Source organism: Nyctibius grandis, chromosome 27 (assembly GCF_013368605.1).
Source record: "Nyctibius grandis isolate bNycGra1 chromosome 27, bNycGra1.pri, whole genome shotgun sequence".
NCBI classification, from domain to species: domain Eukaryota; kingdom Metazoa; phylum Chordata; class Aves; order Nyctibiiformes; family Nyctibiidae; genus Nyctibius; species Nyctibius grandis.
The window spans coordinates 6454792-6479081 of NC_090684.1; the positions used below are offsets into that span (position 1 = coordinate 6454792).

General features: G+C 47.4%; 1 protein-coding gene across 1 annotated transcript in view; it reads right to left on the minus strand.

Moving 5' to 3' along the window:
• The window catches only part of LGR6 (leucine rich repeat containing G protein-coupled receptor 6), a 149525-nt gene that overhangs the window by 49829 nt on the left and 75406 nt on the right, over nucleotides 1–24290 (minus strand). The window contains exons 4-5 of the mRNA XM_068419489.1: nucleotides 21919–21990; nucleotides 1570–1785 (exon numbers count right to left, since the gene is read on the minus strand). Coding sequence (XP_068275590.1) covers nucleotides 1570–1785; nucleotides 21919–21990 — 288 coding nt within the window. The remainder of the gene's footprint in view (nucleotides 1–1569; nucleotides 1786–21918; nucleotides 21991–24290) is intronic.

The following is a 24290-nucleotide window of genomic DNA, read 5'->3' on the forward strand; positions in this document are numbered from 1 at the left end:
TCTGCCAAACACTTGTGATCCCACAAAAATTCAGCATCGTGTCCCACAGTGCCTGGCAGGATCACACATGTGTTCCCTTCCAATTGCCTGTGGTGGGACATTATTCTCTCCCTTGTGACCTAATGGTCAATGACTTTTATTTCTTGAGCTTGCCTGTTTAATTAAGAAATTGTTTCTCACCCAAAGTGTGGGATAAGCCAGAATGAAAGCAGCATGTTTTTGAGATTGAAATAAAACCCCAAATGTCAGCTCACTCGCCGTGCTAGCTATTAAAGCTGAATGAAGTGGTTGCATTATGATGGTCATGGGACGACTTGTAGACTGAGCACTATTGTGGGTGAAAACTACTTATTTGACATTTCTCAAGTTGCTTTTAGCATTTCTCCTAAATAAGCCTTTATGCTTTGTCTAAACAGCTGAAGTTGATGCTTAATAAAACTCCGGACTGTGCTTTGTCCAAGCACTTTCTATGCTAGATGGCTTCAGTAAACACTTTAAATTTTGAAAGCGAAATAATTGCTAAACTTTCACTAAGGCACCACATGCTGAGGTTACTTTGTACCCTGGTATTACCAAATTAAAAGGTGGCATTTCATGTAGATACAGGAGCTCTAAAGCAGTTGGCAATATCACACCTGAACTTGCTAATCAACACCAAAAAAGTAGTGACTAGCTAATTTGCATATGTAAACTTCCTTTTAAAGCTAGATAATGCAAAAGCCTCTGTTGATAGAAAGGAAGCACCTCCTGACGTAACTGCCAAAGACATCAGTTTGCTTTCTGACTACAGGCTGCGGAGAGTTTTAGGGTGTCTCACTGCCCATGGAGTAACTGTTTCCCTCCTGGACCAGGCATTTTCTGAGAGCAGCACTGTTCTCTGCATTGCTCTGAACGCTGTCGGTAAAATGTTTATAATGCAAACAGGACAACAACATGCACCGTGGGGTTGTGACCACTGCAAAGAGTAGTTGATCTGCATATATAACACAGTCATGCAAATCAGTACGCACAGGCTTCGACAAGGTGTTGAGGTTAGACCTTTTGTTCAAAGTCATATTTGGTCAAAAAGTTTTCTTGGCATGTTTTCTTAGAAAAAAAAAATATTGCTTTTTCGCCTGAGTGCAAGTTGTTGCAACTTTATTTTTTTTCATGTTGATAGAAATTCCTGTAGTTTTAACACAGGGGTTGGAGGGGGAAATAGAAATGAGAAGCTTTTTACTGCTTGAATCTTCAGGGAAAACTGCTTTTTGTTTCCAGGCACTGATTTTTTTTTTTAAAATGCAAAGCATTTTCTGAATGACATTGGGGAGCTTTTTGTCTCTTCAGTGAAAAGTGGGGAAAATATGAAAAAAATCGAAAGAAGCAGTTTTAGCATTTCATATCAAACAATGGGGATTCCTCAACTCTCATAAACAAAACCTCTGCCTGCAGCAGCAAAAAGCTGCTCCTGGGGAGTGACCACCAGGTCTTCCCATGGGAGGAGGACCCCATTTGCCAGGCATGGTCAGCACCTTGTCCCAGCCGGAGGATGCCGCGGCCGCGAGGGAGTAAGAAGTGGAGAAGTCTTACAGCACCACGAGGCTGCTGAGGTTCTGGAAGGCGTAATCGGGGATGTGCCAGATCTGGTTGAGAGCCAGGGTCATGGCTTGCAGCGCTGGCAGGTGGTTCAGAGCTTGGACGGGGATCTCCGTCAGGGCATTATCGTCCAGCCACAGGTGACGCAAGGAGAGCAGCCCCTCAAAGCTCTTCTCGGGCACCACAGAGATAAGGTTTGCATCCAGGCGTCTGAGTGGGAAAGAGACAGGGTGGGGATAAGTGAGAGACGGATCTAGCATTGCTTTATGTGCCCGCAGTGTTATGCAACGGGAGTTTTGATGCCGAGGCGGGATGGATTGATGGCCAGGGAGATTGGATTTGGCTGTAAATAGTGATTAGCATAAGGAGGTCTTGGTGCAAGGCTCCTGCCTGTGCTTGGAGATGTTTGACTGCCGCCAAGGATGATCACTTCTTGATGGCCATTTAGTGCTGCCAACCGATGGCAGCTTCTTAAACAAAGTGGTTGGGCTAAGTCCTTTCACATGGACCCATCAGATGGACACTGGCCAGCTGTGGCTTGCAGGCACCCCCCTTAAAAATGAGCATCAAAGGTCCATCCCCTGGGGCTTGGCCTGCCGTGGATCTGCCTGAGCCAATCTGTGGAGGCACAGCCTTATTTGGGGTACCCCACAGCCCGCTCAGACGCACTGCTGAGGGGTATGCAGGACAGCTAAACGTGTGGCCAAAGCCCCATTCCAGAAGAAAAGGATTTGTCTGGAAATGCAAAATATGTGGCAGCCCTGCTTGGGGTCCTGCGTTTGATCCAAACAGCCAGAGCTACCTGCAAAAGCACCGCAAACAAGTCAGACCATATGTCATGGCACAGGAATTAAGCCTGTGCTCTCTGTGCTCTATGTATTGCACATGTTCAGGCCTTTCTTTCTCCTTGATTTGCCAATTGTTTTTTTTTTTTTTAATCATCATGGAAACCTTAAGGCAGTTGAATTTGAGGTTTAATTTGGTGAGAAACTTTAATTTTTAAGACTTGTTTTTGTTCCAAAATAGAATGAGAAGCCAAAAAATATTAAGCTTATTATGAAAAAAAAGTTAAAAAACTAGGTTTGGGAGTCATCTCTCTTAAAGATCTCTCATTTCAACAATGGTGAGCAGGATACAATGCGTTATCTGTAGATTTTAAAATCAAAATATAAGAGGAAAGCACTTCAAATTTGGATGAAATACCAGGAACCAATTATATCAAGGAGAAAGCAAATTCTGATTTCCATCCATGGCCAACAGAGCTTATTTTATTTTTCCAAGCTATCTAAAGGAAAGATCTCTGAATTCAAATTGCAAAGAGGAAGTGCTTAGTCTCTTATCAAAGCACGAGAGAAGGAAGTTAACAGAACTATCATTGTGCAGCCCTCAAATTGATGAACCTCCACAAAGGAATGTGGTATAGAAATTAGTGTTTTTGACTACATAAAGTAATATTTTTGATGAAAGTTGGACACTGGAGCAGACCCCCAGACACTGTTCCCCCCCAGCACCAGACCCTTGTCAAAGAGCACAGACAACACTTCCTGGTTCACAAACCACTTCCCAGCATCCTGCAATAAACTTCTAGTCTGCAGGAGGAGACCAAATGCCTCATCACATGCAGGGGCCAGGTGCAAGTTGCCGTCTCTGCAGTGGGGTAGGGATGGTATTTCCTGGGTGAAATTCTCAGTTGGTCCTGGGGAACAGACCTTTTCCTATGCCACAGAGAGAAGCAATTCCTGCACTGGCTGTTCTGACCTGCCTGGACAAAGCTGGAGATTTGTACTTGGTCAAGAAGTGCAGCCAGAACTTCCTGAGATCTCCCTTGGACAATTGTCCTTTAAATGCAGTGTACAAGTCTTGATACAACATCACCTCAAACTGAAATGATACCCCAAGGCGGATTAAATACTGATTTCATTACTCCTATTTTGCCACATTAATGTATTCTTCCAACTTGCAATACACTTGCACTGCTGCAAAGCGGTGTTTTCTGGTGCAAGGGTGTTCAGCTGAGAGCTTTTCAGCCAGCTCTACTGGTTCCTCTGTGGATGACGAAAGCACATCGCACCCAAAGCTCAGCTCAGTTGCAGCAGGATTTGCATCTTTGCTCAGAGGGCTGACACAAGACAGTATGTATTTTCCTCTTGAAGAGGGTGGGCATGTTGCAAGTTCTGCCTCAATTTTCCTCCTGTCACCACGACTACAAACAAATCAGAGCATAGCATCATTCATCTTCCCAAGAAGGCAAATCCAAAGAATAAAGAGCAGAAAAGCAAACCCCGCAGCAGCTCAGGGTAAGATTGAAGACTCTATTTGAAATTTTTAATCAAAATGTTTTGGGACAAACAAGAACTTTTTGACCAAAATTAAAACTTGTGTGCGAAATGTTAATCTTTACTTAATTTTTCCATTCCTTCTTCAGCATAAGAATTCTGTTAGTTTTTGGCATCATAATCTGTTTTTCAAACAAAAAAAGTAGTACTGCTTACTTTTCTGAGAGACATTCTTTCATTCAAATCCCTATATGTTTACTGAAAATTGTTTTAAAGTGAATGCTCTGTTTCAATTTAATTAATTAAAGAACAGACAATGAAAATATCCGCTGAGAATAGTTATCATTTTTCAAAACCAAATTAAGCTTTCAGAAATGAAGATGCTGAAAAAGAGCCAAGAGCTGGTACACCAGGCTGAGCTGTCCAAGACAGGGATGGTTCGTGGCAAGGGAGCAAGGTGGACCCCATGACTGCCTAGCTTTGTGTCCCACTTTGGTCATGAACTCCGGGGTGAAGCCACAGATGTGAGCCACAAGGGAGTCTGGCTTCAGTGTGACAGTGCCCCAGGTGTCATGTTGATGGACTTGCTCCATGGCTATTTATCATATGCTCAGGAAAGACACTTTCTTACATCCATGGTCCATAGGTATGAGAGAAGTGCCAGTGAGGTAGCATGGGTCCTTGGTGGATTTTTTTGAGGTACTCGGACACCTCCCTGTCTTTGTGGGTCCCTACGGTTAGTACAGGGGCAACGACTGAGATTCATCTAAGGAGTTTGTTAACACTCCTGGATGGCCATTGGCTTTGGACATGCAGCTCCAAGCCAGGCTCTGCTCCATGTCTCCACACCCTGCCATCAATGAGAGGTCATCTCTGCAAGACTCAGATGAACCCCAAGTCTTATGTCTCCTCACCTCCCCAGAGGCTGCCTGGTGGCAACGTGACCTGTTGTGATGAGTGTGACCACTGTCCATGAGACACTATCTGGAGAGCAGCATGCTCGGGGAGTGTTGGTGAGCTCCAGCCATGTAATTGCTGCCTTAATCTGCTCCAGAGTGTGAAAATCAGACCCCAGCCAGATTCCTTAGTGGAGTGAAAGGGAGACTTTCTGCTGGTTGCAATGCGCTGGACAAGGGCCTGAGCAACCTCAGAAACAGCAGCCTGCTTGGACCACAGCACAGCAAGGTGCACCTATTTGGAGCTAATGAAGTTAAAATTAGGAACAAGGAAGTGTCCAATCGAAGGCATTTCACACACAGCATGACGGGCAGGATTCCTTATGTGCCTTTGCAGCATCGACAAGGGAACAGGGAACATGGACCAAGTGATGGCTGTGTTCCTGGTACCAAAAGGTCTCTGGGTTGTTTAATTGCTCCTCTGGGAGTTGCTGGCTCTTTCTGGAATAGAGGTGCATTCTTTCTAATAAAAGCCGTGCATGTGGGGATTACTAATTGCTATGGCTTTCAGACAGCTCTTCACTCTCTTCTGGAAGGAGAAAAGCTGAAGTTCTTGGCACAGAGTTGCTAGTAATTATATCAATTATACTAAACAAAAACCAACCCAACAGTTCTCTCCTTTCTTCAGTGTGTGACTTTGGCTCCGTAAGTGTTTTGTGTTATGATTTATACCTAAGATAATTGGGCCGATTAGTGGGTAAATGGGACAGCGCAGGCTGGGGCTGGCTCCTCACCTTCCACGGAGGTGTTTTAATCTTTATTTCACCAAATCACTCAGTTGGTTTTCCTTGCAAGCATTAACCCGTTTGTGGCTTATGGAGGAAGATGCCTCTTTCAGGGAGCTGTTGGATGGCTTAGAAGTGGGACTTCATCTCACACCTGCTGTCGAGCAGTGCTGTAGGTCTGGAGAACGGATGACACACAGTGATCTCCTGATGTCTGCACGGACAAGATTTCCAAGTGACTTCACAGGCTCAAGCAAGGCACTGCAGAGCATCGCCCTGTCCATTGCAGGCAAAAGGAGCTGATTTTAAGTGGGACATCCAAGAACAATGACACATAAACATCACCAGCTGCTTGGAAGTCTCAGCTTCTGACTTTAGATCTGCATCTACTGCTGATAGTTATGGGGCATTTCTGTGACTTCAATGTGACACTTAGTCAAAAGTCCTAAAAGTGCCTGGAAACACCTCAGATTTTACTCCATTTTCTGTTTTAGGGGAGAGAGGGAACTGCCTGGGTAGAACATCAAAAGTCCCTTGGCTTTTGGTCTGAGGCATTGCCTATGTCGTCTTTGTTCCCTGAGCAGAAGTTCACATCTGTGTTGAGCCACGGTGAGAGGAGCAGGTCAGCAGCAAATGCAAGTACGTCTGAGCCCCACCAGCTGGTGCCTTTGCTGCTGCTGTAGCCAGTGGCAGCTCTGGGGAGTCTTGTTCCAAGAACTGCTTCCAGAGCGTTTCAGAGGATGTACAAGTGCATTCCCTAGACATCTGTAAGCACATGCATCCTGCTGTCTGTAACATGACTGGCAGAAGTGTGCAGCAGTGGATAACCAGAAACAGCCTCTCTGTTGCCTAACAGATGTGGTGCACATCTCAGGCTATGACTGGCAGAAGCAAGTTTGCCCGAGTCTTTCCAGTTCCTTCTGGCTGTGGAGCATTTACAGGGGGAGCTGCAGGCTGGAAACCAATAAAAATGCACAATGCCGTGCTGTCAGGAAACATCCCGACTTTTGCTGCTGTTCTTCCTCCCTAGCACACAGTAGATCCAATGATAGCTGACTTCCTCTATGTCTTAGACAAACTATGTGCAGTAACAGGTCTGCAGTATAGACTCTGTGACGTTCTTCCATTGCCCACAGCCCAGGCACAACAGGACAGTGGGACCTCAAACTCCAATCCATCCTCCCAATATTTTTTGCAATATATTAGGCTATTATTTCTCTTCATAAAGTTGGAGAAAACTTGCCACCAAAGATCATATGCAGCATTGGGTGGCACTGGGCTTGGGCTGTTCTCTCTCCAAACCGGGGAGCTCCTCTGCATCTTGATTCTCTGTCAACAGCAGAATACAGGATATAAAGAAAGGACGGTCTGGAGAGAGAGAGCTGCAACCCTCGAATGAGTGAGGAGTGACCCGGCAGCAGTGGGAGGAAGAGCTGGTTGCCCATCCCTTCCTGAGACCACCCCTTTCTGGGGGAGCAACGTCCTTGCTGTCTTCCCTGGCCCCAGAGTGCATGTGTGTCGGCTGAACAGAGCTGATCTCACCAGAAATGTCTAATTGGTGCCTTCAGGCAATCATGTCTCTCTTCCTGTCTGAGTTTATCTTGAAAGGCTCGATTGAGTTACCTCCTATCCCATAATAGGATCTAAGTTCCTTGTAGTAACATAAGAAGGAGATGATGTCACTGCAGCTAAACTTCTCCGATAACTTACTAATGACTGGGGCCAACACCTCGGCTCCTTTCTCAGGCAAAACTCCCAGACAGACTGAGTCAGTACGTGGCTTGTGAGCTCCTGGGGAACTCGCCGTGCAAGCAGCTGAGGGCACAGCAAGGAAGGATGGCTCCAGAACCCTCCAAAACACCCTGCTCGAAGGCACTCTGTCCCCCTCGGCCACAATCCCCTGCAAGTCAGCTCCACGTGTGCTGCTCTTTCTGCTAGGCACAGCACCTGATAGGGCTCAGACACACAGAGGCAGGAGGTTCTGGGTCCCTGAGCCTGCCCAAATAACCCAGGTGAGGAGCAAGGTCTTCTTCCATCCACTGATACCAAACGGGATAGGAGAAAGGCAGCCAGGGACTGCAGTGATAACCTGGAAGGTGGGAAACAGGGTTCAATTTCTGCTTTGCCTATCATGGCCTTGTGGTCATAACGTACTGCAGATACAGTGGAAGAATGGACCTGTTGGAGCAAGTCCAGAGGAGGGCCACAAAAACGATCAGAGGGCTGGAGCACCTCTCCTACGAGGAAAGGCTGAGAGACTTGGGGTTGTTCAGCCTGGAGAAGTGAAGGCTCTGGGGAGACCTTACTGCAGCCTTTCAATACTTAAAGGGGGCTTATAAAAAAGATGGGGACAGACTTTTTAGTAGAGACTGTAGCGATAGAACAAGGGGTGATGGTTTTAAACTAAAAGAGGGGAGATTCAGACTAGATATAAGGAAGAATTTTTTTACGATGAGGGTGACAAAACACTGGAACAGGTTGCCCAGAGAGGTGGTAGATGCCTCATCCCTGGAAACATTCAAGGTCAGGTTGGACAGGGCTCTGAGCAACTTGATCTAGTTGAAGATGTCCCTGCTTATTGCAGGGAGGTTGGACTAGATGGCCTTTAAAGGTCCCTTCCAACCAAACTGTTCTATGATTCTTTGATTCTATGAATGACACATTATTGAATAGGTAAAACACTGCCTTATAGGTCTGCTCCAACACTTGGACTCTCTGCCCCTGCCACAGAAGAGCTCACAGCCCTCAAGCAAGATTTGTAAGAGTTCCCTAGCTCCATTTCCAGGCAAAAAACTCTTGTGAAACCATCCCAGGCAGTGAATGAAGGTTCAAGACACAAACATGTTCCCAGTTGGCTGTGAAACAAGACCTGGTGGAAAGTTTGCAGGGCTCTGTTTGGGCTGCAATGAGTCTTCACTCCTTACTTAATGGGACACGCACCTCTGGGAAGTCCTCCACAAGGGTTGCTCAGGAAATTAAATCAGGGCAATACCTAGACTCCACACAAAGTGCCTTTGGTACAGACAAGAGGGCTTTGTTATCCCCAGTTGTAGACACCTCCAAAACCCCTCAGGTCAGAACCGTGCAAGAAGGATTGCCAAAATCTCTGTGCAGCTATAGAAACTGCTGACAGTTGGGCAGCTGCACTCCACCGCTGTGCCGACTCCCTGACCAGCCCTCTCCCTGGGCGCCTGGCATTGCCCCCCTTGCCCATGGTGCCAGGCCCAGGGAAATGGAGAAGGTACAGAAAGCAGCCAGAGGCTAAGCAGAGTGGCTCACAGGCCCACCAAGCATTGTGGGTCCCGCGTATTTACTGGGAAACATGGTGTTTGTCAAGCACACAAGCTACCTGGAAAAGAGAAGGGAGAGCAGCTCTTGGGGACAGAAGGAACAGGACTCGGGGAAGAGGGGCTCTGAACAAGTCATGGTGCCTCGAGGGACCCCCAGGGCCAAGCATGTACTTGGATATAAGAGCCAGCTCACACCTTGAATGCACGGGGACCAGGGCCAGACCAGATGCATCAAAAGGTCCCTGTCTGGCACTGGGGACCTGCAGGGGTGTCACAGCCGGGTTCATGTCTGCCTTGCTCCATCCATTCTCCACTCATGAGCTGACATGGAGATAGGGCTCCAGATGTCCAGTCTGTGGTGTTTAACTTGGGCAATCATTGCTAGACAGGTGGTTATTTCGTTTTGATGGACACGTGGGTGGGGGCTTCCTCCTGCTGAGGTGCCAGACTGTACCCTAGTGTGTTTGAGTGCCTCCTTGTGCTGGGTGAGCACCCATAGGATCCCCTGTGACCTTCCAATGCAGCCAGCGTTGTTTTAGAAATTAAATAACCCTCACCCTTATAGCTCATAGCTATAATGGGGAGAAGCACTGGCCTTTGCTGAAAGCCTTGAGCCTTGATGGTCATACATGTGGTGCATCACTTCTCACTGAACATGTGTGACCCACAGCTGGCCAGATGTTGTCCTGGAGAGTAGTGCACAACAGCTCTCCATCTCACCAGGGCCTAAGGACCTCTGGTCTTGGACCCTCCACAAGTTACCAGGCTGTTTTAAACAGCATGGCAGCCAGGAGCCCTCCAGAGCCAACACAAGGGTCTGTGGGACTGTCCCCTGGCCCCTCTCTGGCTGAGGGGATCCTCCATGGGCCACACACAGTAATTTTTTAAGCCACACCACAGCTGCAGGGCACTGGAAAGGTCTTCTGCTCTTTCTGGCAGCTGGGGCTGATTTGGGGTGTAACACTGAGTCATGAAAACTGGGCATAGTCTGCTTGGCTGGGATTTGGAGATAGCTGCCCAGTGCCCCTGCTCTGCTGTGGGCTCAGTGTGACCCCGGACGAGTTGCTTGGCTTTTCTTTGCTTCCTCCTTCCTCTCTACGAAGCGAACAGTAGCTTTGCCCTGCACTGCAAGGGGCTGTGAAGGGAGCTGCCTCCCTTCAAGAGCGGTTAGCACTGCAGGTGGCTGTTAGGAGACAGGTTGCTTGGACCATCTACAGCCTGGGCCAGCACGAACCTCACAGCTCATGACACTGAGCTTCTGCTGCCAAAGATACCATGTCTGATAGGGCTTGTCATGCAGAGGGCTGGCTCCTGCTGCTCCTAAAATTTTGTTTATGTGCACTACACCACTTGGCTAAAAATTAAGTTGGTGTTTATCCTACCAACACAGCTAGTGCTTCCTATGCCTTACCTCATAAGGTGAGGCAGTTCTGCACTTTTCATCCCTGAATCTCACTACATTGACCATGCTCCCATCTACCTTGCTGTGGGAGGAACTTCTTGAAGTCCACAGGATTATGAAAGAGGCAGAAATTTAAAGGTGAGAGCAGACTAATGTGTCTTGCATAGAGGACTAAATGCTTCATAGATGGGTGCCAGTTTAAATATGTTGTCCACTTCTTGCTTGCCTTCCTATCTCCAGTTTACCTGAAGCTTCTCTGTGGTTCATCAAGAGTGCTTATATATTCAGTGCATGTAACATCTGGGACCCATCTTCCTTTTGCACTGACACATCTACTGTATGTAACATCTGGGCTCCATCTTCCCTGCGATGCGGCTGTATCTACTGTATGTAACATCTGGGACCCATTGTCCATCTTCTCTATTGAGTTGTCACTAGGGAAATGCAGCATGTCCTGGATAGTTATGTGTATAAGCAAGCAAGTTAAGGTTCATGAGTCCCCATAATAAAGGTCAATGGAAAACACATTGTAACTTACTACATGACTCATATGCAAGAGTGTGTGTGTGTGTGGATTGTGGACATGAGCTGTGATTATTATTTCTTTAGAGTCTACAATGTTCTAGGCAGTGGGAGGGCGGTCAAGACAGCATGTGCCTCTTCCTGAAAGTTATTACAGCCTGAGATGGGAAATAACAGTGCATATGAGAGGAGTATGAAGGTGGAATAAAGTTTCTGTGTTAAGAGAAGATAAGAGTCTCTTCTGAGGGACGTTTGCTTATTGAAAGGTGGGTACTGCAGTTATTGCGGTGTGGGCAGAGAAAGATAGGAACAGTATAGGTAGACAAGCGACCACCTGTTTCAGCTTGGTGTGAGTGATCTCTTTAATTTTTATCCAAATGGAGCTCCTGGTTGCCACACTGGATTGCTAGTAGTCAGTATTGAAAAGTTTGGAGGTGACTACAGTACACGATGGGCATAGCCATGTAGGTCTAACCTTTGCCAAACTGCTGAACAAATACAGCTCAAGCAACCCAACCTGTGCTGTGACCTCTTCACTTGGGAGCACAACTGGTGAATCCTGGAGGTGCTGGGGCATGGCAAGGTTGTCAGTCATCATCACCCCCTTCCAAGTGTTGCCAACCACAAGCTCAATGAATGGGAAAATTAGAAAGTGAAGTCTCAAGAGAGGAATTGACTCAGGGGATCACCATGAACATGATGGCCCAACTCAAGATCACTGGGAGCTGAAAAGCGTACTCTCTACATGTTCCCAGAAAGAATTTCAAAAGACGTAAAGGGATGAAACAGCTGCTTTTTACACACTGCGTACACAGGTAAGGCATCTGATGCAGTCAGGGGTAGAGTTTCTATATCTGCTGACACCATTCTTGGGAGGAGACTGGAATTCATGCAGACACCTATTTTTCTGTATAATTTGCCAGTTCTGCCACAAAATAAAACGAGTGACTGAAGTTCACTAAATTTTTAGCTGCTAGTCTGATAAACAACATGACACTCTCTTCCTGGGAGATGAATCCAGGGGTCCTTCATGGCATGGACACTCACAAGCATGAGCCATATGGACATTTCCTTTACATAAACTTCACAACATCTCATTGCTCAAAGCCAGGGAGTAATGGATGAAGGACAAATGGAGGCAGGGATTTACTGGGGCACTGCTGAAGAGAACTGTTCCTTGAGGATGATACGTTCAACAGCTTGTGTGTGGTCTCCAACTCTTCCTCTCAAATAAAGCTATTGAGGTCATTGTAGTGGGATAACCACATTGCATTTCATGCTTTTTTACTCTTAAGCAGAAAAGGCTCTAATCCGACCAGCTGAGTTCCTCCTACTGACAGGAAAAAACCATGTCTGTGGTGTACCCAGTACCCACGTCAGAAGCCTTTCTCATTTCTGACTTGTCCCCAGAACAATGGTTACAAATTTAAATCCCTCCAGCTTTGGAGTGCAGAGAAATTCCTCTCTGGTTAATGGGTGAGCTGCTCCTTGCACTCATATTTTTGGGCAAGACAATTTCCTCAGATGATAGCTTTCTCTGAGGGCTACACAAGTGTGTGCTGGGCCATGTGCACGGGGCTATGGGGGAGGAGAGATGCTCAGCTCTTCTTTGGTACCCATGCTCTGATGATGTGTGTTAGCTTGGTGATCTGTTTTTGCCAGATAAAAGTGGGGGGTGCGGAGAGGGGCATTTTTTTGCTCTCCAGGGGTAGGAAAAACACATCTCACCCAATGTTATTCACACAGAACTTGAAACCAATTATAGGGTCTTTCCATAGCCAGAAGAGAAAACCAGAGTCCTCCAGAGAGTGATTCATCCCCCAGACAGGGCTCTGAGATAACAGGGATGATTCACTCTCTGAAGATGCTGATCATTTTCCACTGCTGACTAGCTGAGATGAGTAATATCTAGATGGCTATGGTCAGAGGAGTCAAATCCACCTGGTCTGCCTGAGGGAGACGTGGGCACAGCAGAAGCTTACCTGAGGGGAAGGAAGGCTGTGTAGTGAGGCCATGGAGCATGACTCAGAAGAACTGGATTTCCTTCCTGGTGGTATCTGAGGATCTCCCACCATGAGGGAAGGATCTAGCACTCCAGTCATAGCAGAGGCACGAAGACACCAGTCTCCTGGTCCCAGCCACTCGGCTTCCCAACTACAAACCTGGCCCAGGCTACTCTGTTGTAATGCAAAATGCCAGCATGGCTGGTCCCACTGATGTTCTTTGAGGGCTGCAAAGGGGAGGCAGTGAAGCTGCTTGTTGGGTCCTACCAAGAACACAGTGACCAAGCCAGAGTTTTTGCCCCTATAAAAGAGGGTGATGCATTTTTCTACCAAGTGGATTTGCCAATGGCTTTTGAAAATATATTATTGCTCATCGCTGCAGTAAAAGTGCCAGTGCTCTTCAAAGGTACTGGGGAACACTCCATAAACCGCATGGGGAGACAAGCTGAATGGCAGAGGAAGCTGCTGGAATAAGAAATAAGGCCCAGCCGCTCACTTTGTTTCCTAGTCTGGGATACTCCTGAACCCAGACCAGGGATTTGGATCAGGCCAGTGTTAAGCAGAGGAACAACTCCAAAATCTGAATCTTGAACTGGATTTGTATTTTAATGCAGCTTTTTCTCCTCAAACCTGGTCTGATATTGCCAAGCTATTGCTGTGCATCCTGGTGACAAGCACAGATCTTCAGTCACAGCTCAGATTGGGTGAAGTGGAGAAAAGAGCTAGTGAGCGGCAGCTTGGATGACAGCCTGTGGTGCATGGAACGAGAAACATCTTCTCTGCTCAAAGTCTATGCCAAAAAGCAGTAACTTCTCTGAATTTGGCTTATCATTCCTGAACCAAATTCGAGATGTGGCTATAGAGGAGGAGAGCCTCAATCCCTTCCAGGGACATCAGCCCACTTGAATCCAAAGAAAGAAAACACAACTGTAACATTTCCTCACTGTCTGTGCACTGGCTCAACTACACAAGCTACAGGGACCACCTTGCTGTTTTCAGGCAAATCTCAGATTGCGCACACTACACCTGGGAGGAAGGATGATGGCACATGGAGCCAGAGAGGCTTCTGCTTCCATACAGCCTGTGAGGAATGCTAATATACAAACTTCAGCAAGGACTCACCACACCATAGCTACATCACTGCATGAAAGTTACTTGCAGTACATCCAGATGTGTGGCACGCTTGACTGTAGTGTTCACTTGGATGTGGTAGATATCTGCTTTTGGCCCCTCCTAGACTTTCTTCTTTGTAGAAATACCCATTAAACACTTGAAATGACAAAATGGAGACCAGACTTCTGAAAACAAGAATGGGGACAAAACTCCACTGACTTAGCTGTGCTCCTATCGAGAGCTGGCTGCTGAGAAGAGGTGCCCCAGAGAAAAGAGGGAATTTCCGAGATGGGGCAGGAAGGCTTTGAGCAGCAAGCGTCCTCTAGAGTGGTAGGAACTTCTTTAGCATGCCGCCTGCACTGTGACACTTGTTCAGGGCTCTATTTTCTGCCACAGGCATGCTTTCTGCTGCAAAGTGATCTGTAACAGGTGAAATTCAAGGTGTTGTGCTCTCAGCAGCAGCAATCACCAGGAAAGTACTTGCTGTTGCTTTGTTTCAGTCTACCTTCAGATTCGCCGTTAAGAGCTACCTCACTGCTCTTCCATGACCTCTATTTCATTGTGCTCCAGAAAGACCCTGTGGCAATAAATCATGGTACAGGACTGAGGTGGTCTTGCCACAAGACAACTTCTATGCCAACAGATTGTAAGTCACTGCTATGTTACGTTGACTCTATAGATTTCTGTTTTTTCCATAGCTTTTATCCTCTAAACACCCAATGAAAACAGCACCTTTCTTAAACCTTACTGCATCACATGTGATTTATAGAGAAGAATATTGCTGTTAACAGCAAACTGCCATATCTCAAATAGATCAAAGAAGTGAAACGAGGAATGAATTGACTGAGCTCTTCAGGCCATGCTGATTCCAAAGTAATTTTTTTCTTCCTTCTGTCGTAAGAATTTATATGCTTGTGAGAATCTGATCAGGTGGGAAGAGCTTTCCTCTTTTGTCTACATCAAAGTCCACATGCTCTCAAATTGCTATAAGTCATTCTTTGCATTTTAATCTCTGGCCATATATATAAAAATAATTACCTGCCTTGAGGGGCAGGGGATGAAGTAGTCTTTATTGCCTTTCCATAAGGCTCCAAAAGGTTCCTGCTAAAGATATCAGAGAAGTGGCGAACCAATGGGTTGGAGGAACTGGATTATTTTAGTTAGAGGGAAAATTAACCTGTATGCAGGGAGTGTACATGTCAGGCTGATTTAGTACTAAGAGATTATGAGGCAAGTAAAGCTGGAGTGAAATCAGAATATAATGGGAAATGGTATTTGTAGAAAACATGAAAATGCTTGCAATATTTTAAGAACAATGTAGATGACAACAGTTTGTCCTCCAGGTTACATCCCATCAGCTTATGAAGGCATCGAATCCTTCTGCAGGACAGATGTAAAGAGGACAGATGCTGCTGCCAAATAAGCATCTGAAGTGGGAAGGTGATGTTAGCAGGAACAGTGCTGATGGGACTAGAGTCCTCCTCAGGGAGACTGTGGCTGACTTCAGCTGGCAACAACAGAGTGGCAAGTGAATCCTGCAAATATTTCAGAGGGATGCAGTGAGCAAAGACTGTGAGGGAGAAAGGAGAACTAAAATGAGAGCAAGGACAGGATCCCAGGGAATGGGACCTATTGGGCTGTTGCCCACCACCTCTGTATGGTTGCAGTGGTGATGGCTAACTGTGTATTGGGTGCATTAGCCACCAGGTAGCAGGAAATGGTTTGCTCTAGGTGACCGACACATGCTGACATGGAGGGAAAGTCTCTTGTTTATCTATGGTTGCTTCCCTGACATGCTGCACGCAGGAGTAGTTGCCAAGAGACAGAAGACAGATGGAGACACAGTCGCAGGGGTTTTTCCTGAGCCCCTTTGCTTTAGCAAATATGCAATCAAGCCCAACAGCAAGACAGTCAGTCCTTTTGGGGCACAGGGCTAACGAACTGCCCACAAGGACTGAAGCCAGTGTTTGCTAGCATTATGGTTCATCTTGCCAGGGAGACAAGAGAAAACTCAAAGTGCATTGTGGAAAGGAGGCAAGAAGCGCACAGCCTCGTGGTGCAGGATCTAGAGGCTTCACTTCTCATGAAGGGAAGTGCTGCTGCTATTGGGGAAAGAGAACATCGCAGAGCAGGTAGTGGGGCATGACTGGGAGACAGGAGAGACTGAGGTGAATGCAATGGGGAGATTTGTTGGAAAGTGGCTGGGACCATTCTCCAAGTCTCATGTGCCACAATTGGTTTCTGTGCTTGCAATGCAAGGATGGAGTGGGGTATGAGCTCAGTGTGCTGAAGGCTGCTGGAGCAGCAACAGCTGTGGGGAAATCCCATGGTTAAGGTTGGTCCAAGGCCCTGACTGTCACTGATCACTTGGACGAGGCAGAAATATCTGAAAATTTATTGGACTGAATGGGCTTTGCAGACCTTTAGCCAAGACTTCTAGTTCCTTCTTATCCCAAATTTTAGTATTGATGGACTATGATTTACATGCTATCTCCTCTGGAGCAGAGTTACCAGATGTTTAGATGTTTCTGGACAAATCCCTGCACATGCAGGCCAGGGGATGGGCTAGAGCTGTGGTTAACTCCCCGATTCACACCCCATGCTCCAGCTACCAATGACTTAACGAGGACATCAAGTTTAATACACAGCTAGAAGTTATCTCAGCTATACTCAGATGTCTCCTTCTGAAATGTGTGTCCCTCTCCAGCTGTGAATGGAGAGGACCAGGCACTGCTGTGAGTGACCAGTCTCTGAAGGCAGTTGCCTGCTTTGCAGGAGACGAGTTTCTCCCCCAGTGCATCTACCTTTCTCTCTTGAATAAAGGATGCTACTGAGACACATGGACATGAGCTCATATGGAGCCTTCCACACTGCTGATGTCCCATTGAGGTTTGGATGACTTTATGTGTGTCAGCATCTCCATGCCAGCTATGTCCATACTCTTGGGGTCTGGGGTCTACATGAGGTGACATGCAGCCACAATGTCTCCTTCTCTGTGGAAGGAGAAATGAGCTACCACAGGGCAGGAGATAAATGAGTGGATGCCACTATCCAGCAGGTAGAAACGTGACTCTTTGTGCCTTTGCTCCTGTGTCTTACTGGGTCAGAAGACCTGCTACTGTCCTAGGGATGCCCAAAGTGTCTCAAAATCTCAGCAATTATTGGTGCAGTTCCTCCCAGTGTGGAGGAAGGAACCCCAAGGAAATGCAGAGCTCTGGGATTCACAGCCACAGCCTAGAAATCATCGCCATGCTGAAAGCACAGGCTGGTACTATGGACTTGAACTACAGTGGTAATTGTGGGAAAGCTTCACTGGGCCACTTAGAAATCCTATCCCCCTGGAGCCCCTGGCCTCAAAGCCGGGTGAGAAAAGCTGTGATGACTGTCCTGAGGCCACCATAGAGCCACCCATACTGCAAAAGCTCTGACACTCTTCTGGCTGGCATTAATCCCCCTTTCCCCCTCCAAATTGCTGTAGGCAACACCCACCCAGATGAGCCAGACATACACTAAGCACCTTCCCAAAGTGCTGATTTGTGAGAAACTCCAGAAAGAGCCAGCCATTTTCATCACTTTCCATAAGTATTTGAAAAAGAAAAACCAAGAGTTTATCTTAATCTCTTAATCCATCAGGTTTCTCTTCTCTTTGCTTTCTCTACCTCTGCAAGCCTGGTAATTATAATTTATAGCACCTGCTCACTTTGAAATACCTTGGACTCCTTGTGCCTGGCAAAGGAACAGACACAGTGCCCATCTGCTTTAGGTAAGTGCTCACAAACCACAAAGTCGTTAATTAGACTGACACACGACTCTTCCAGAATACACGCGGTATGTTGTTACTGCACCTATAAACCACTGGTAACCAGATACTCTGCCAGGGGATCACAACTGGATCAGAGCATTACGTAAAGCCTTGGCACCCCTTGCAGGGCTCAGAGCATTGCCATCAGGTGTGCGTGTTCTCTCTAATCCTCCCCACTGGGCTTCCCAACATGTTTCCCAGATAAAGCAAGCCTGCTGGGAAGCAGCTCCCTTGCACTTGGTAGGAGGTTCAGTCTCCAGAGCTTTGTATTCTATTCTTTTGAAATCCAAATTCCTCTTTGTATTCATCTAGTGATCCCAGCCAAGGCCTCCTTCCTGACAACTCGGGCTCCAGGCAGCGATGCCTCCACATCCTGTAGCTGACAGGGAGCAGGGCAGGTCTGATTCTGGCCACAGGCATGGCTGCAGCTTCAGAGGACCTGTGATGAGGGGTGTTTATAAGGACAGGTGTGTCTGATGTGGATGGGGGTATTTGGGTGGATTTGACACTTGCCTCCTCAGGCTGGCTGGCATCCATGGGGCAGAGTGAATCATGAGCACCTCTAGTCGGGAAATGCTGAACCCCTGTAGTGGACGCCTTCCTCTGGAGAAGGAGTGGCCCAGACCACATGAAGTCCTTGATGAGATATACTCGGTGATATGCAGCAAGCCAACATGGAGCAGCCAAGCTTTGGGTCAGCACATGAAGTGCTGGGGAATGGGTATCCTAGACCTACCAATACCCTTGGCACAGAGTTGTGTTGAATGACTGGAAACCTCCACCTGGTTTGCCAGTCTTCCCAGCACCTGTGTTAGAGTTTGCAGGAGGAAACCATGTTAGTGTGTTTGAAATATTATTTGCAAAACTCGGGACTGCATCTTCCTTGGTTAGGAAAGTTATGGGGGGGGATCACACAGGCCAATGGGAGCTTCCTCTTGGAGAGCATCCAGAGGGGAACACCCTGACCCTCCCATCTCACCTAAACTTGCCTGAATCTAAAGTCAGTTTTTTGGCATGCTCTCTGTCCTGTGAAGGACAGGAACTTCAGTAACTTAGGTTTTCTGAGAGCCAGTATGCCTCATCTAGGTTAGTTAAAATTAGAGTCCTCCCATTTCTGGTTCCTGCACCACAACACGTCTTTTGTGGGTGACACCACACCTGCCATGGAAAATCCTGCACACCTGAAACTTATGGGTTGTCAGCTTTGAGAAGGCTCCTTGCCTGAAGACAGATCCTCATCTTAGCCAGATCAGAAGGGAAGAGCAGGGGCCCACAGAAGGAAAGCAGTGTAAGTATGGTCTTTGTGACACCTGGCCAGTGTTTCTCCTTCCTTGTTTCTGGTCTTCTACAGCCAGACGTGAGAGCAGGACCCAGGCCATGTTAACAGAGAGCTGCTGCTGCTTCTCCCTGGAGGTGGAGTCCTTTGTTCAGGCTGCCGCAAGACAAGCTGTGTGGGAAGGCATGCAGGGTGCATGTGCAATGCAAGAGGGCTCCAATGTGGAACAAGCTTTCCTGGGGACAAGGTAATCTGGAGAGTAGAGTTCATGCCCTGACTGTGCCATGGACTCTCTGATCATTCTGGACAGGAGACTCCTGCTTCCCTGTGTGTCATCCCCCAATAAAAAGAAGGAATAACTTCCCTTCTGCTCTCTGAGTGACAATGTTTATTGGAGTTTCTTTCTGCCTGGACTTTCTGCTCCTTGAGCATGTACGTACAAGTTGATCTCCTGCTGTTAGAGACTCCCAAACTTGCTGCAAACCTCTCAGCTAGTACCACGACCTCACAGCATGCATCTTGCAGAGCCTGAGGAGTGGCTGGCTGCCTGCACTGCCTGGTACTCTCAGCCAGCAAGCAGACGGACTTCAGTACAGGTCTGAACATGCCTCATGCCTGGGACCCCAGCCTGGACCCCAGCAGTGCAGCAAAAGGACCCAGCAGTTCAACTCGAAGTGCTACCAAGGCTTGGGTACGTGTCCTACCTCAGTAGGCATCCTCTCTGAATGCTCAAAAGGCAAGACAACTGCCACCTTTGGAGGCAACTGGAGTTTGTTAATCATTATTTTTTGCTTTCCTGTTTCAGAGACTCCACTGACTCGTTAGGGTTTTGCTACATTTCAGCTCTAACGTGGTGCTGTGCAGGCAGTAAATACCAACCTCTCTCTGTCCCACAGTGGCTAGAAGCATCCCCTTCTGTCCCACTTGTTTGGCCACCTCATCCCTTGAACTGCCTGGTAAGTCCTGCTGGTAGAGCTATGCTCAGAACAATTGTTCTCAGCCTCCACTTAGTGCAGCTGCTTCTGTTGTAAACCTGAGAAAAGAGTTGTGTATTGAGAAGTCTGTTTTTCCTCTCCCGTGTCAGCTCGTCCATAAGAGAGACATACTTTCCCTTCAAATCCTGCCTGAATCCCAGAATGACGAACGTGGACGTGAAATGCAAATATCTGAAAGAGCAAGAAAATAACCAGCACACAGTCCCTTTCTGTCTAGTACAGCTGTCTGTTCCACCCCACTCCTGCTGGCTCCCATTTTCACCCCCCTTTTCAGCTGTCCTGCCTGCTTAGGGTGCATTGCCAACTTGCAAAGCAGATAGCTATATTCCACGAAGTGCCATACAAGTCCGGTAACTCATGAACTGTCATGATGTACCATAAAGCCATTTCCCCTTCTGAATGGAAAAAAGTGGTCTCTGGGCAACAGGAGTACACTGGGTCTCAGATAGCCTGACCAGTAATGCTTGGAAACCATGCTGTGGGTGACCTATGGGTGTTCCAGGCTGGCTGATTTTTTGGCAATGAATACACAAGAGTCTCATAAACTTGTGGAAAATGACTCAGATATTTGAAAAAGAGGAAAAAATAATATCTCTAATGCAGACCTGTACTGCAGGCTCTTGGCTTGATGTTAATAACTACATTTGGAGAAGTCATGGCATCACCAGTGAAAACCAAGCAGGGCATCTTAGCTCTGTGACTGTCCACACTGTGCCACTCCAGTGGCAAGAGGTTGCTGTAACCAGAGAACTACGCACAGTTTTGGGCTGCCCAGTGTAAGAAGGATGAAGAGGAACCACATGTGTCCAGTGGAGGGCTGGCAACTGAGTCAGGGTCCCAGAACATTTGCCCCACGTGTAGAGGTGGAAGGAGATGGGTTGGTTTCACCTAGCAGAGAAGAGGCTAAGAGGAGGTCTGCTAGCGACCCACAATTAAAGATGATGGAGCCAAGATCTTCTGGGTGGTTCCAAGTGATCAAACAGAGAGTAATGACCACAAACTGCGCTCCAAGAGTTTTAGGTTGGACTTGAGGGAACGCTTCTTCTCCAGGAAGAACAGCCCCAGGCCAGAGCACCAGTGAGGGGAGAATCTCCATGCTTGGAGGGTTTCAAGGCTGCAACTGTCCTACCTAATATTGGTGATAGCCCTGGTCCAAGCAGGAGGCTGGCCTGGATACCCCCAGAAACCACTTCCAGCCAACACTTCTATGATAAAAAGACACAGTAAGATGCTAGGACTGAAGTTAAGGATTAGGGTTAAGGTTAGTTTTTCAGTGGTCAGCCCAATTCAGAAAACACTTACAAGCTTTGGCAGTGCTCCTTACACCAGCTGGGTGCCTACCAAACAGACCTTCCCTAAATTCAGTGGCATTACCAGGATCTGATTGAAAGCATGTCCATACTCAGGAAAACTGCAAATATTTCACTGACTTGTGATTTTTAGTGAATACAGTAGCACAAACCTGCTGCGGATATAGTTACTTTAAAGGAAAAGCACGACCGCAGCCCCAGCTTCTTCTCATGGCTGAATCACTAAAAGTGTTTTGGAGCATTTCTACCCTGACATAACTACCCTCTATCTGAGTAAAACAGCCCAACTCACATGTTGACAGACCAAAGTGTCCTCTGTGCTCCCTGGCAGGTCTCTTCCCCACTGTGGTCCACAGCGGAGAGGACAGAGCCCCTTCTGGGTAGATATTTTCCAGTGTTCCTTGAAATATGTGTTGGCGCTGGTGGCCTTTTCATCACGACGCACACATGGGGAGCTGTAATTTCAACATCCTTTACCAAGACAGTGTTCCTTCCTTGAAAACTGCCCTCCCCTCCCTTCTACACTAAGTGACAGTAATCTTTGCTTTAATTGGAAAAGAAAAGGAAGAAGGGACAGAACATCCCTGACAAAGGAACTAATGACTCAAGTGCTGGGAAGCCCGGGTACCCCAAGGGACTGTGCAGCTCGCAGCATTGATTTTTAATGACTTACAGAGATTGGAGGTTTGGAAGGTCTCTCAGTGCCTCTGCAGGGATGCGACTCAGCTGGTTGTTCTGCAACATCCTATAATTAGAAAAAAGAAAACTTTGTTAAAATGGAAAAAAAAAAAAACCTGCCACAAAATGGAGGATGTTTCTGTTTGTTTCTGAAGCTGTCCTGGACTCTTGTTGGAAAGCTAGAGGGGTTGGGAAGCACCATGTTGGTCACCAGGGCTCTTAAGCAAGCTTGCAGGCTGTTGGCAGGTGAGATGCAGTCCAGGCTGGCCCAGGATCCTGTGGCAGAGGGTCCCAGGGGTGAGTTTGGTGCTGCAACGGGGGAATCCACTGGGAGGCTGTGACTGTAAAGGGGCCTCTCCACTGCACACCTGCATCTGTTAGTCCAGACTAACACCAGTGCTTCCAGCTGAGTTGTCCCATATTTGTACTTGTGCAAGACACCCTTCTCACAGTGTGTGTCAGTGGTGGTTACCTCTGCAGGGTCTACGGAAACTAGCCTGTGGGCAGGTTTCTTACTCAGCTTGTGGGACAGTTGCAAACACAAAGGATGAGGAGCCACTCCATAGCTGCTTGCTAAGGGGCTTCGCAGCATTGGCACAACTTGCAGCAGCAACTGGAGCTGTTGCGGAAAAAAACCAAACCAGCCCAGAGGCTTCAGAGAGAGCAGGTGACTGGAGCTGTTGGGCTGAATGGGCAGGACCCAGGAGGACTTCTCAGAAGCGGAAGTGAGCGTAGGGCGTGGAGACAGGCCGTGGACACTGAGGACACAAGTGACTGGAGAGAAGACACTGGGTGGCAGTGCTCCTGCCCCAGGGGTGGGTGTCTGACCGGCTCTAGCGATTCAGGCAGGGTCAGAACCGGACCCCAGGGGTATTTCTGACCTGGTCAGCCACTATCCTCTCTCACTGATCTCCTGGAGCACCATGCATTGAGTTTACTGTTTTTATCGTCTCTGCATCTCTGGAAAGGTTAAGTTTTTGACTCTGGACCAGCCTCTGTCCTGAACCTACTTGTTCCTTCCAGAATTGGGACATCACAGGCACATGCTCCTCTGGATAAGAGAGACATCCCAGTGTGATAGCTGGGCTGGGGAAAGTGCCTAAAAAAAGGAATGTTTTACATATCTGAGGTTTCTATTTCCAAAACCTTCCAGGAGTGGTTGAAGATGACATGAAAAGGGAAATGGTGCTTAGGGGGCTGTCGTAGTTACTACCAGTGCCAAAGGGACAGAGCATGACCTTAGCAGTGAGGGGCAGCCCAAAGAGTAGTGATGCAAGGAAGAAACTTTCCCATTGGTGTGACTGGAAGCTTTACTGCAGAAGATTCAGAGGTCTGTCATGAAAGGAAAGTTGGAAAAACACAACTGTAGAGACAATCTTTAAAAAAAGGAAGCTATAGGCCACACACTCTTCAATTTCTGGAAGAAAATGGGGAATTACCATTAAATCATTTGTATGCACTCAGAAGAAAAAGCAGGGAAACAAGCAACTGTCAGTAGTTACTAGTGAAGAATGAGTTGTGCCAAAGCAATCTAGGTTTCTTTTTTTTGGTTTTTTTTTTTTTTTATACAGAGTAAAAGGCCACGAGAATGAAGAGGAAAGCATAGACATAGCCTACCATGACTTTAGCTTTACTTTAGTAAGATATTAAATGCTGTCACGCAATGCAGGAGAAAAGACACGTTTGATGTGGTACAAAAAGGTAGCAGAGAGGCGATACTCAAACTGATAAATGGCTCCCTCTCAAATGAAGAACATATCTAAGGGTCTACAACATCTCTCCTGGAGATGACACCCAGCATTATTGCTAAGGACCCAGAATATAGCTGGGAGCAGAAGGTTGTTACCTCTGCTGACAACATAAGGCTCCACGAGGCACCTTGCACATACGAGAAGGGGTGCAGAGATCAGCTAGTGTCAGCTAGATCACCCAGAGCCAGTTCCTGCGGGGTGTGCACTGCAAGGCTGGCTGGACCCCTCTGAGAGGACCATCACCCATGGTGGGTCATGTGGCTGGGGTGAACTGAGCCCTGACAAGTCCATAATCGTCATCCCTGGTTTTCCTTCCACGCTTGCGAAAGGGGAGTGTAAGCCTCAGTGACAGATCCCATGAATGTTCTCTGCAGCCTGCTGGGATGGGGAAGCTCATCCAGGTGGACAACTGTCACACAAGGACTAACACAACTTCTGGCGCTCCTGGTCCTGCATATGGGTTTGTTTCCATAGCTGAGGTGTGCTGGGGGCATAAGACACTGGGTCCTGCAGCCCAGTGAAGAAATGCAACAGTTCAGTTCTGTTCAAAATCAAGAAGATGCACAGCTGAATACAGAGTGATACAGAGTGGGGCTTTAGGAAGCACTGTTGGCGT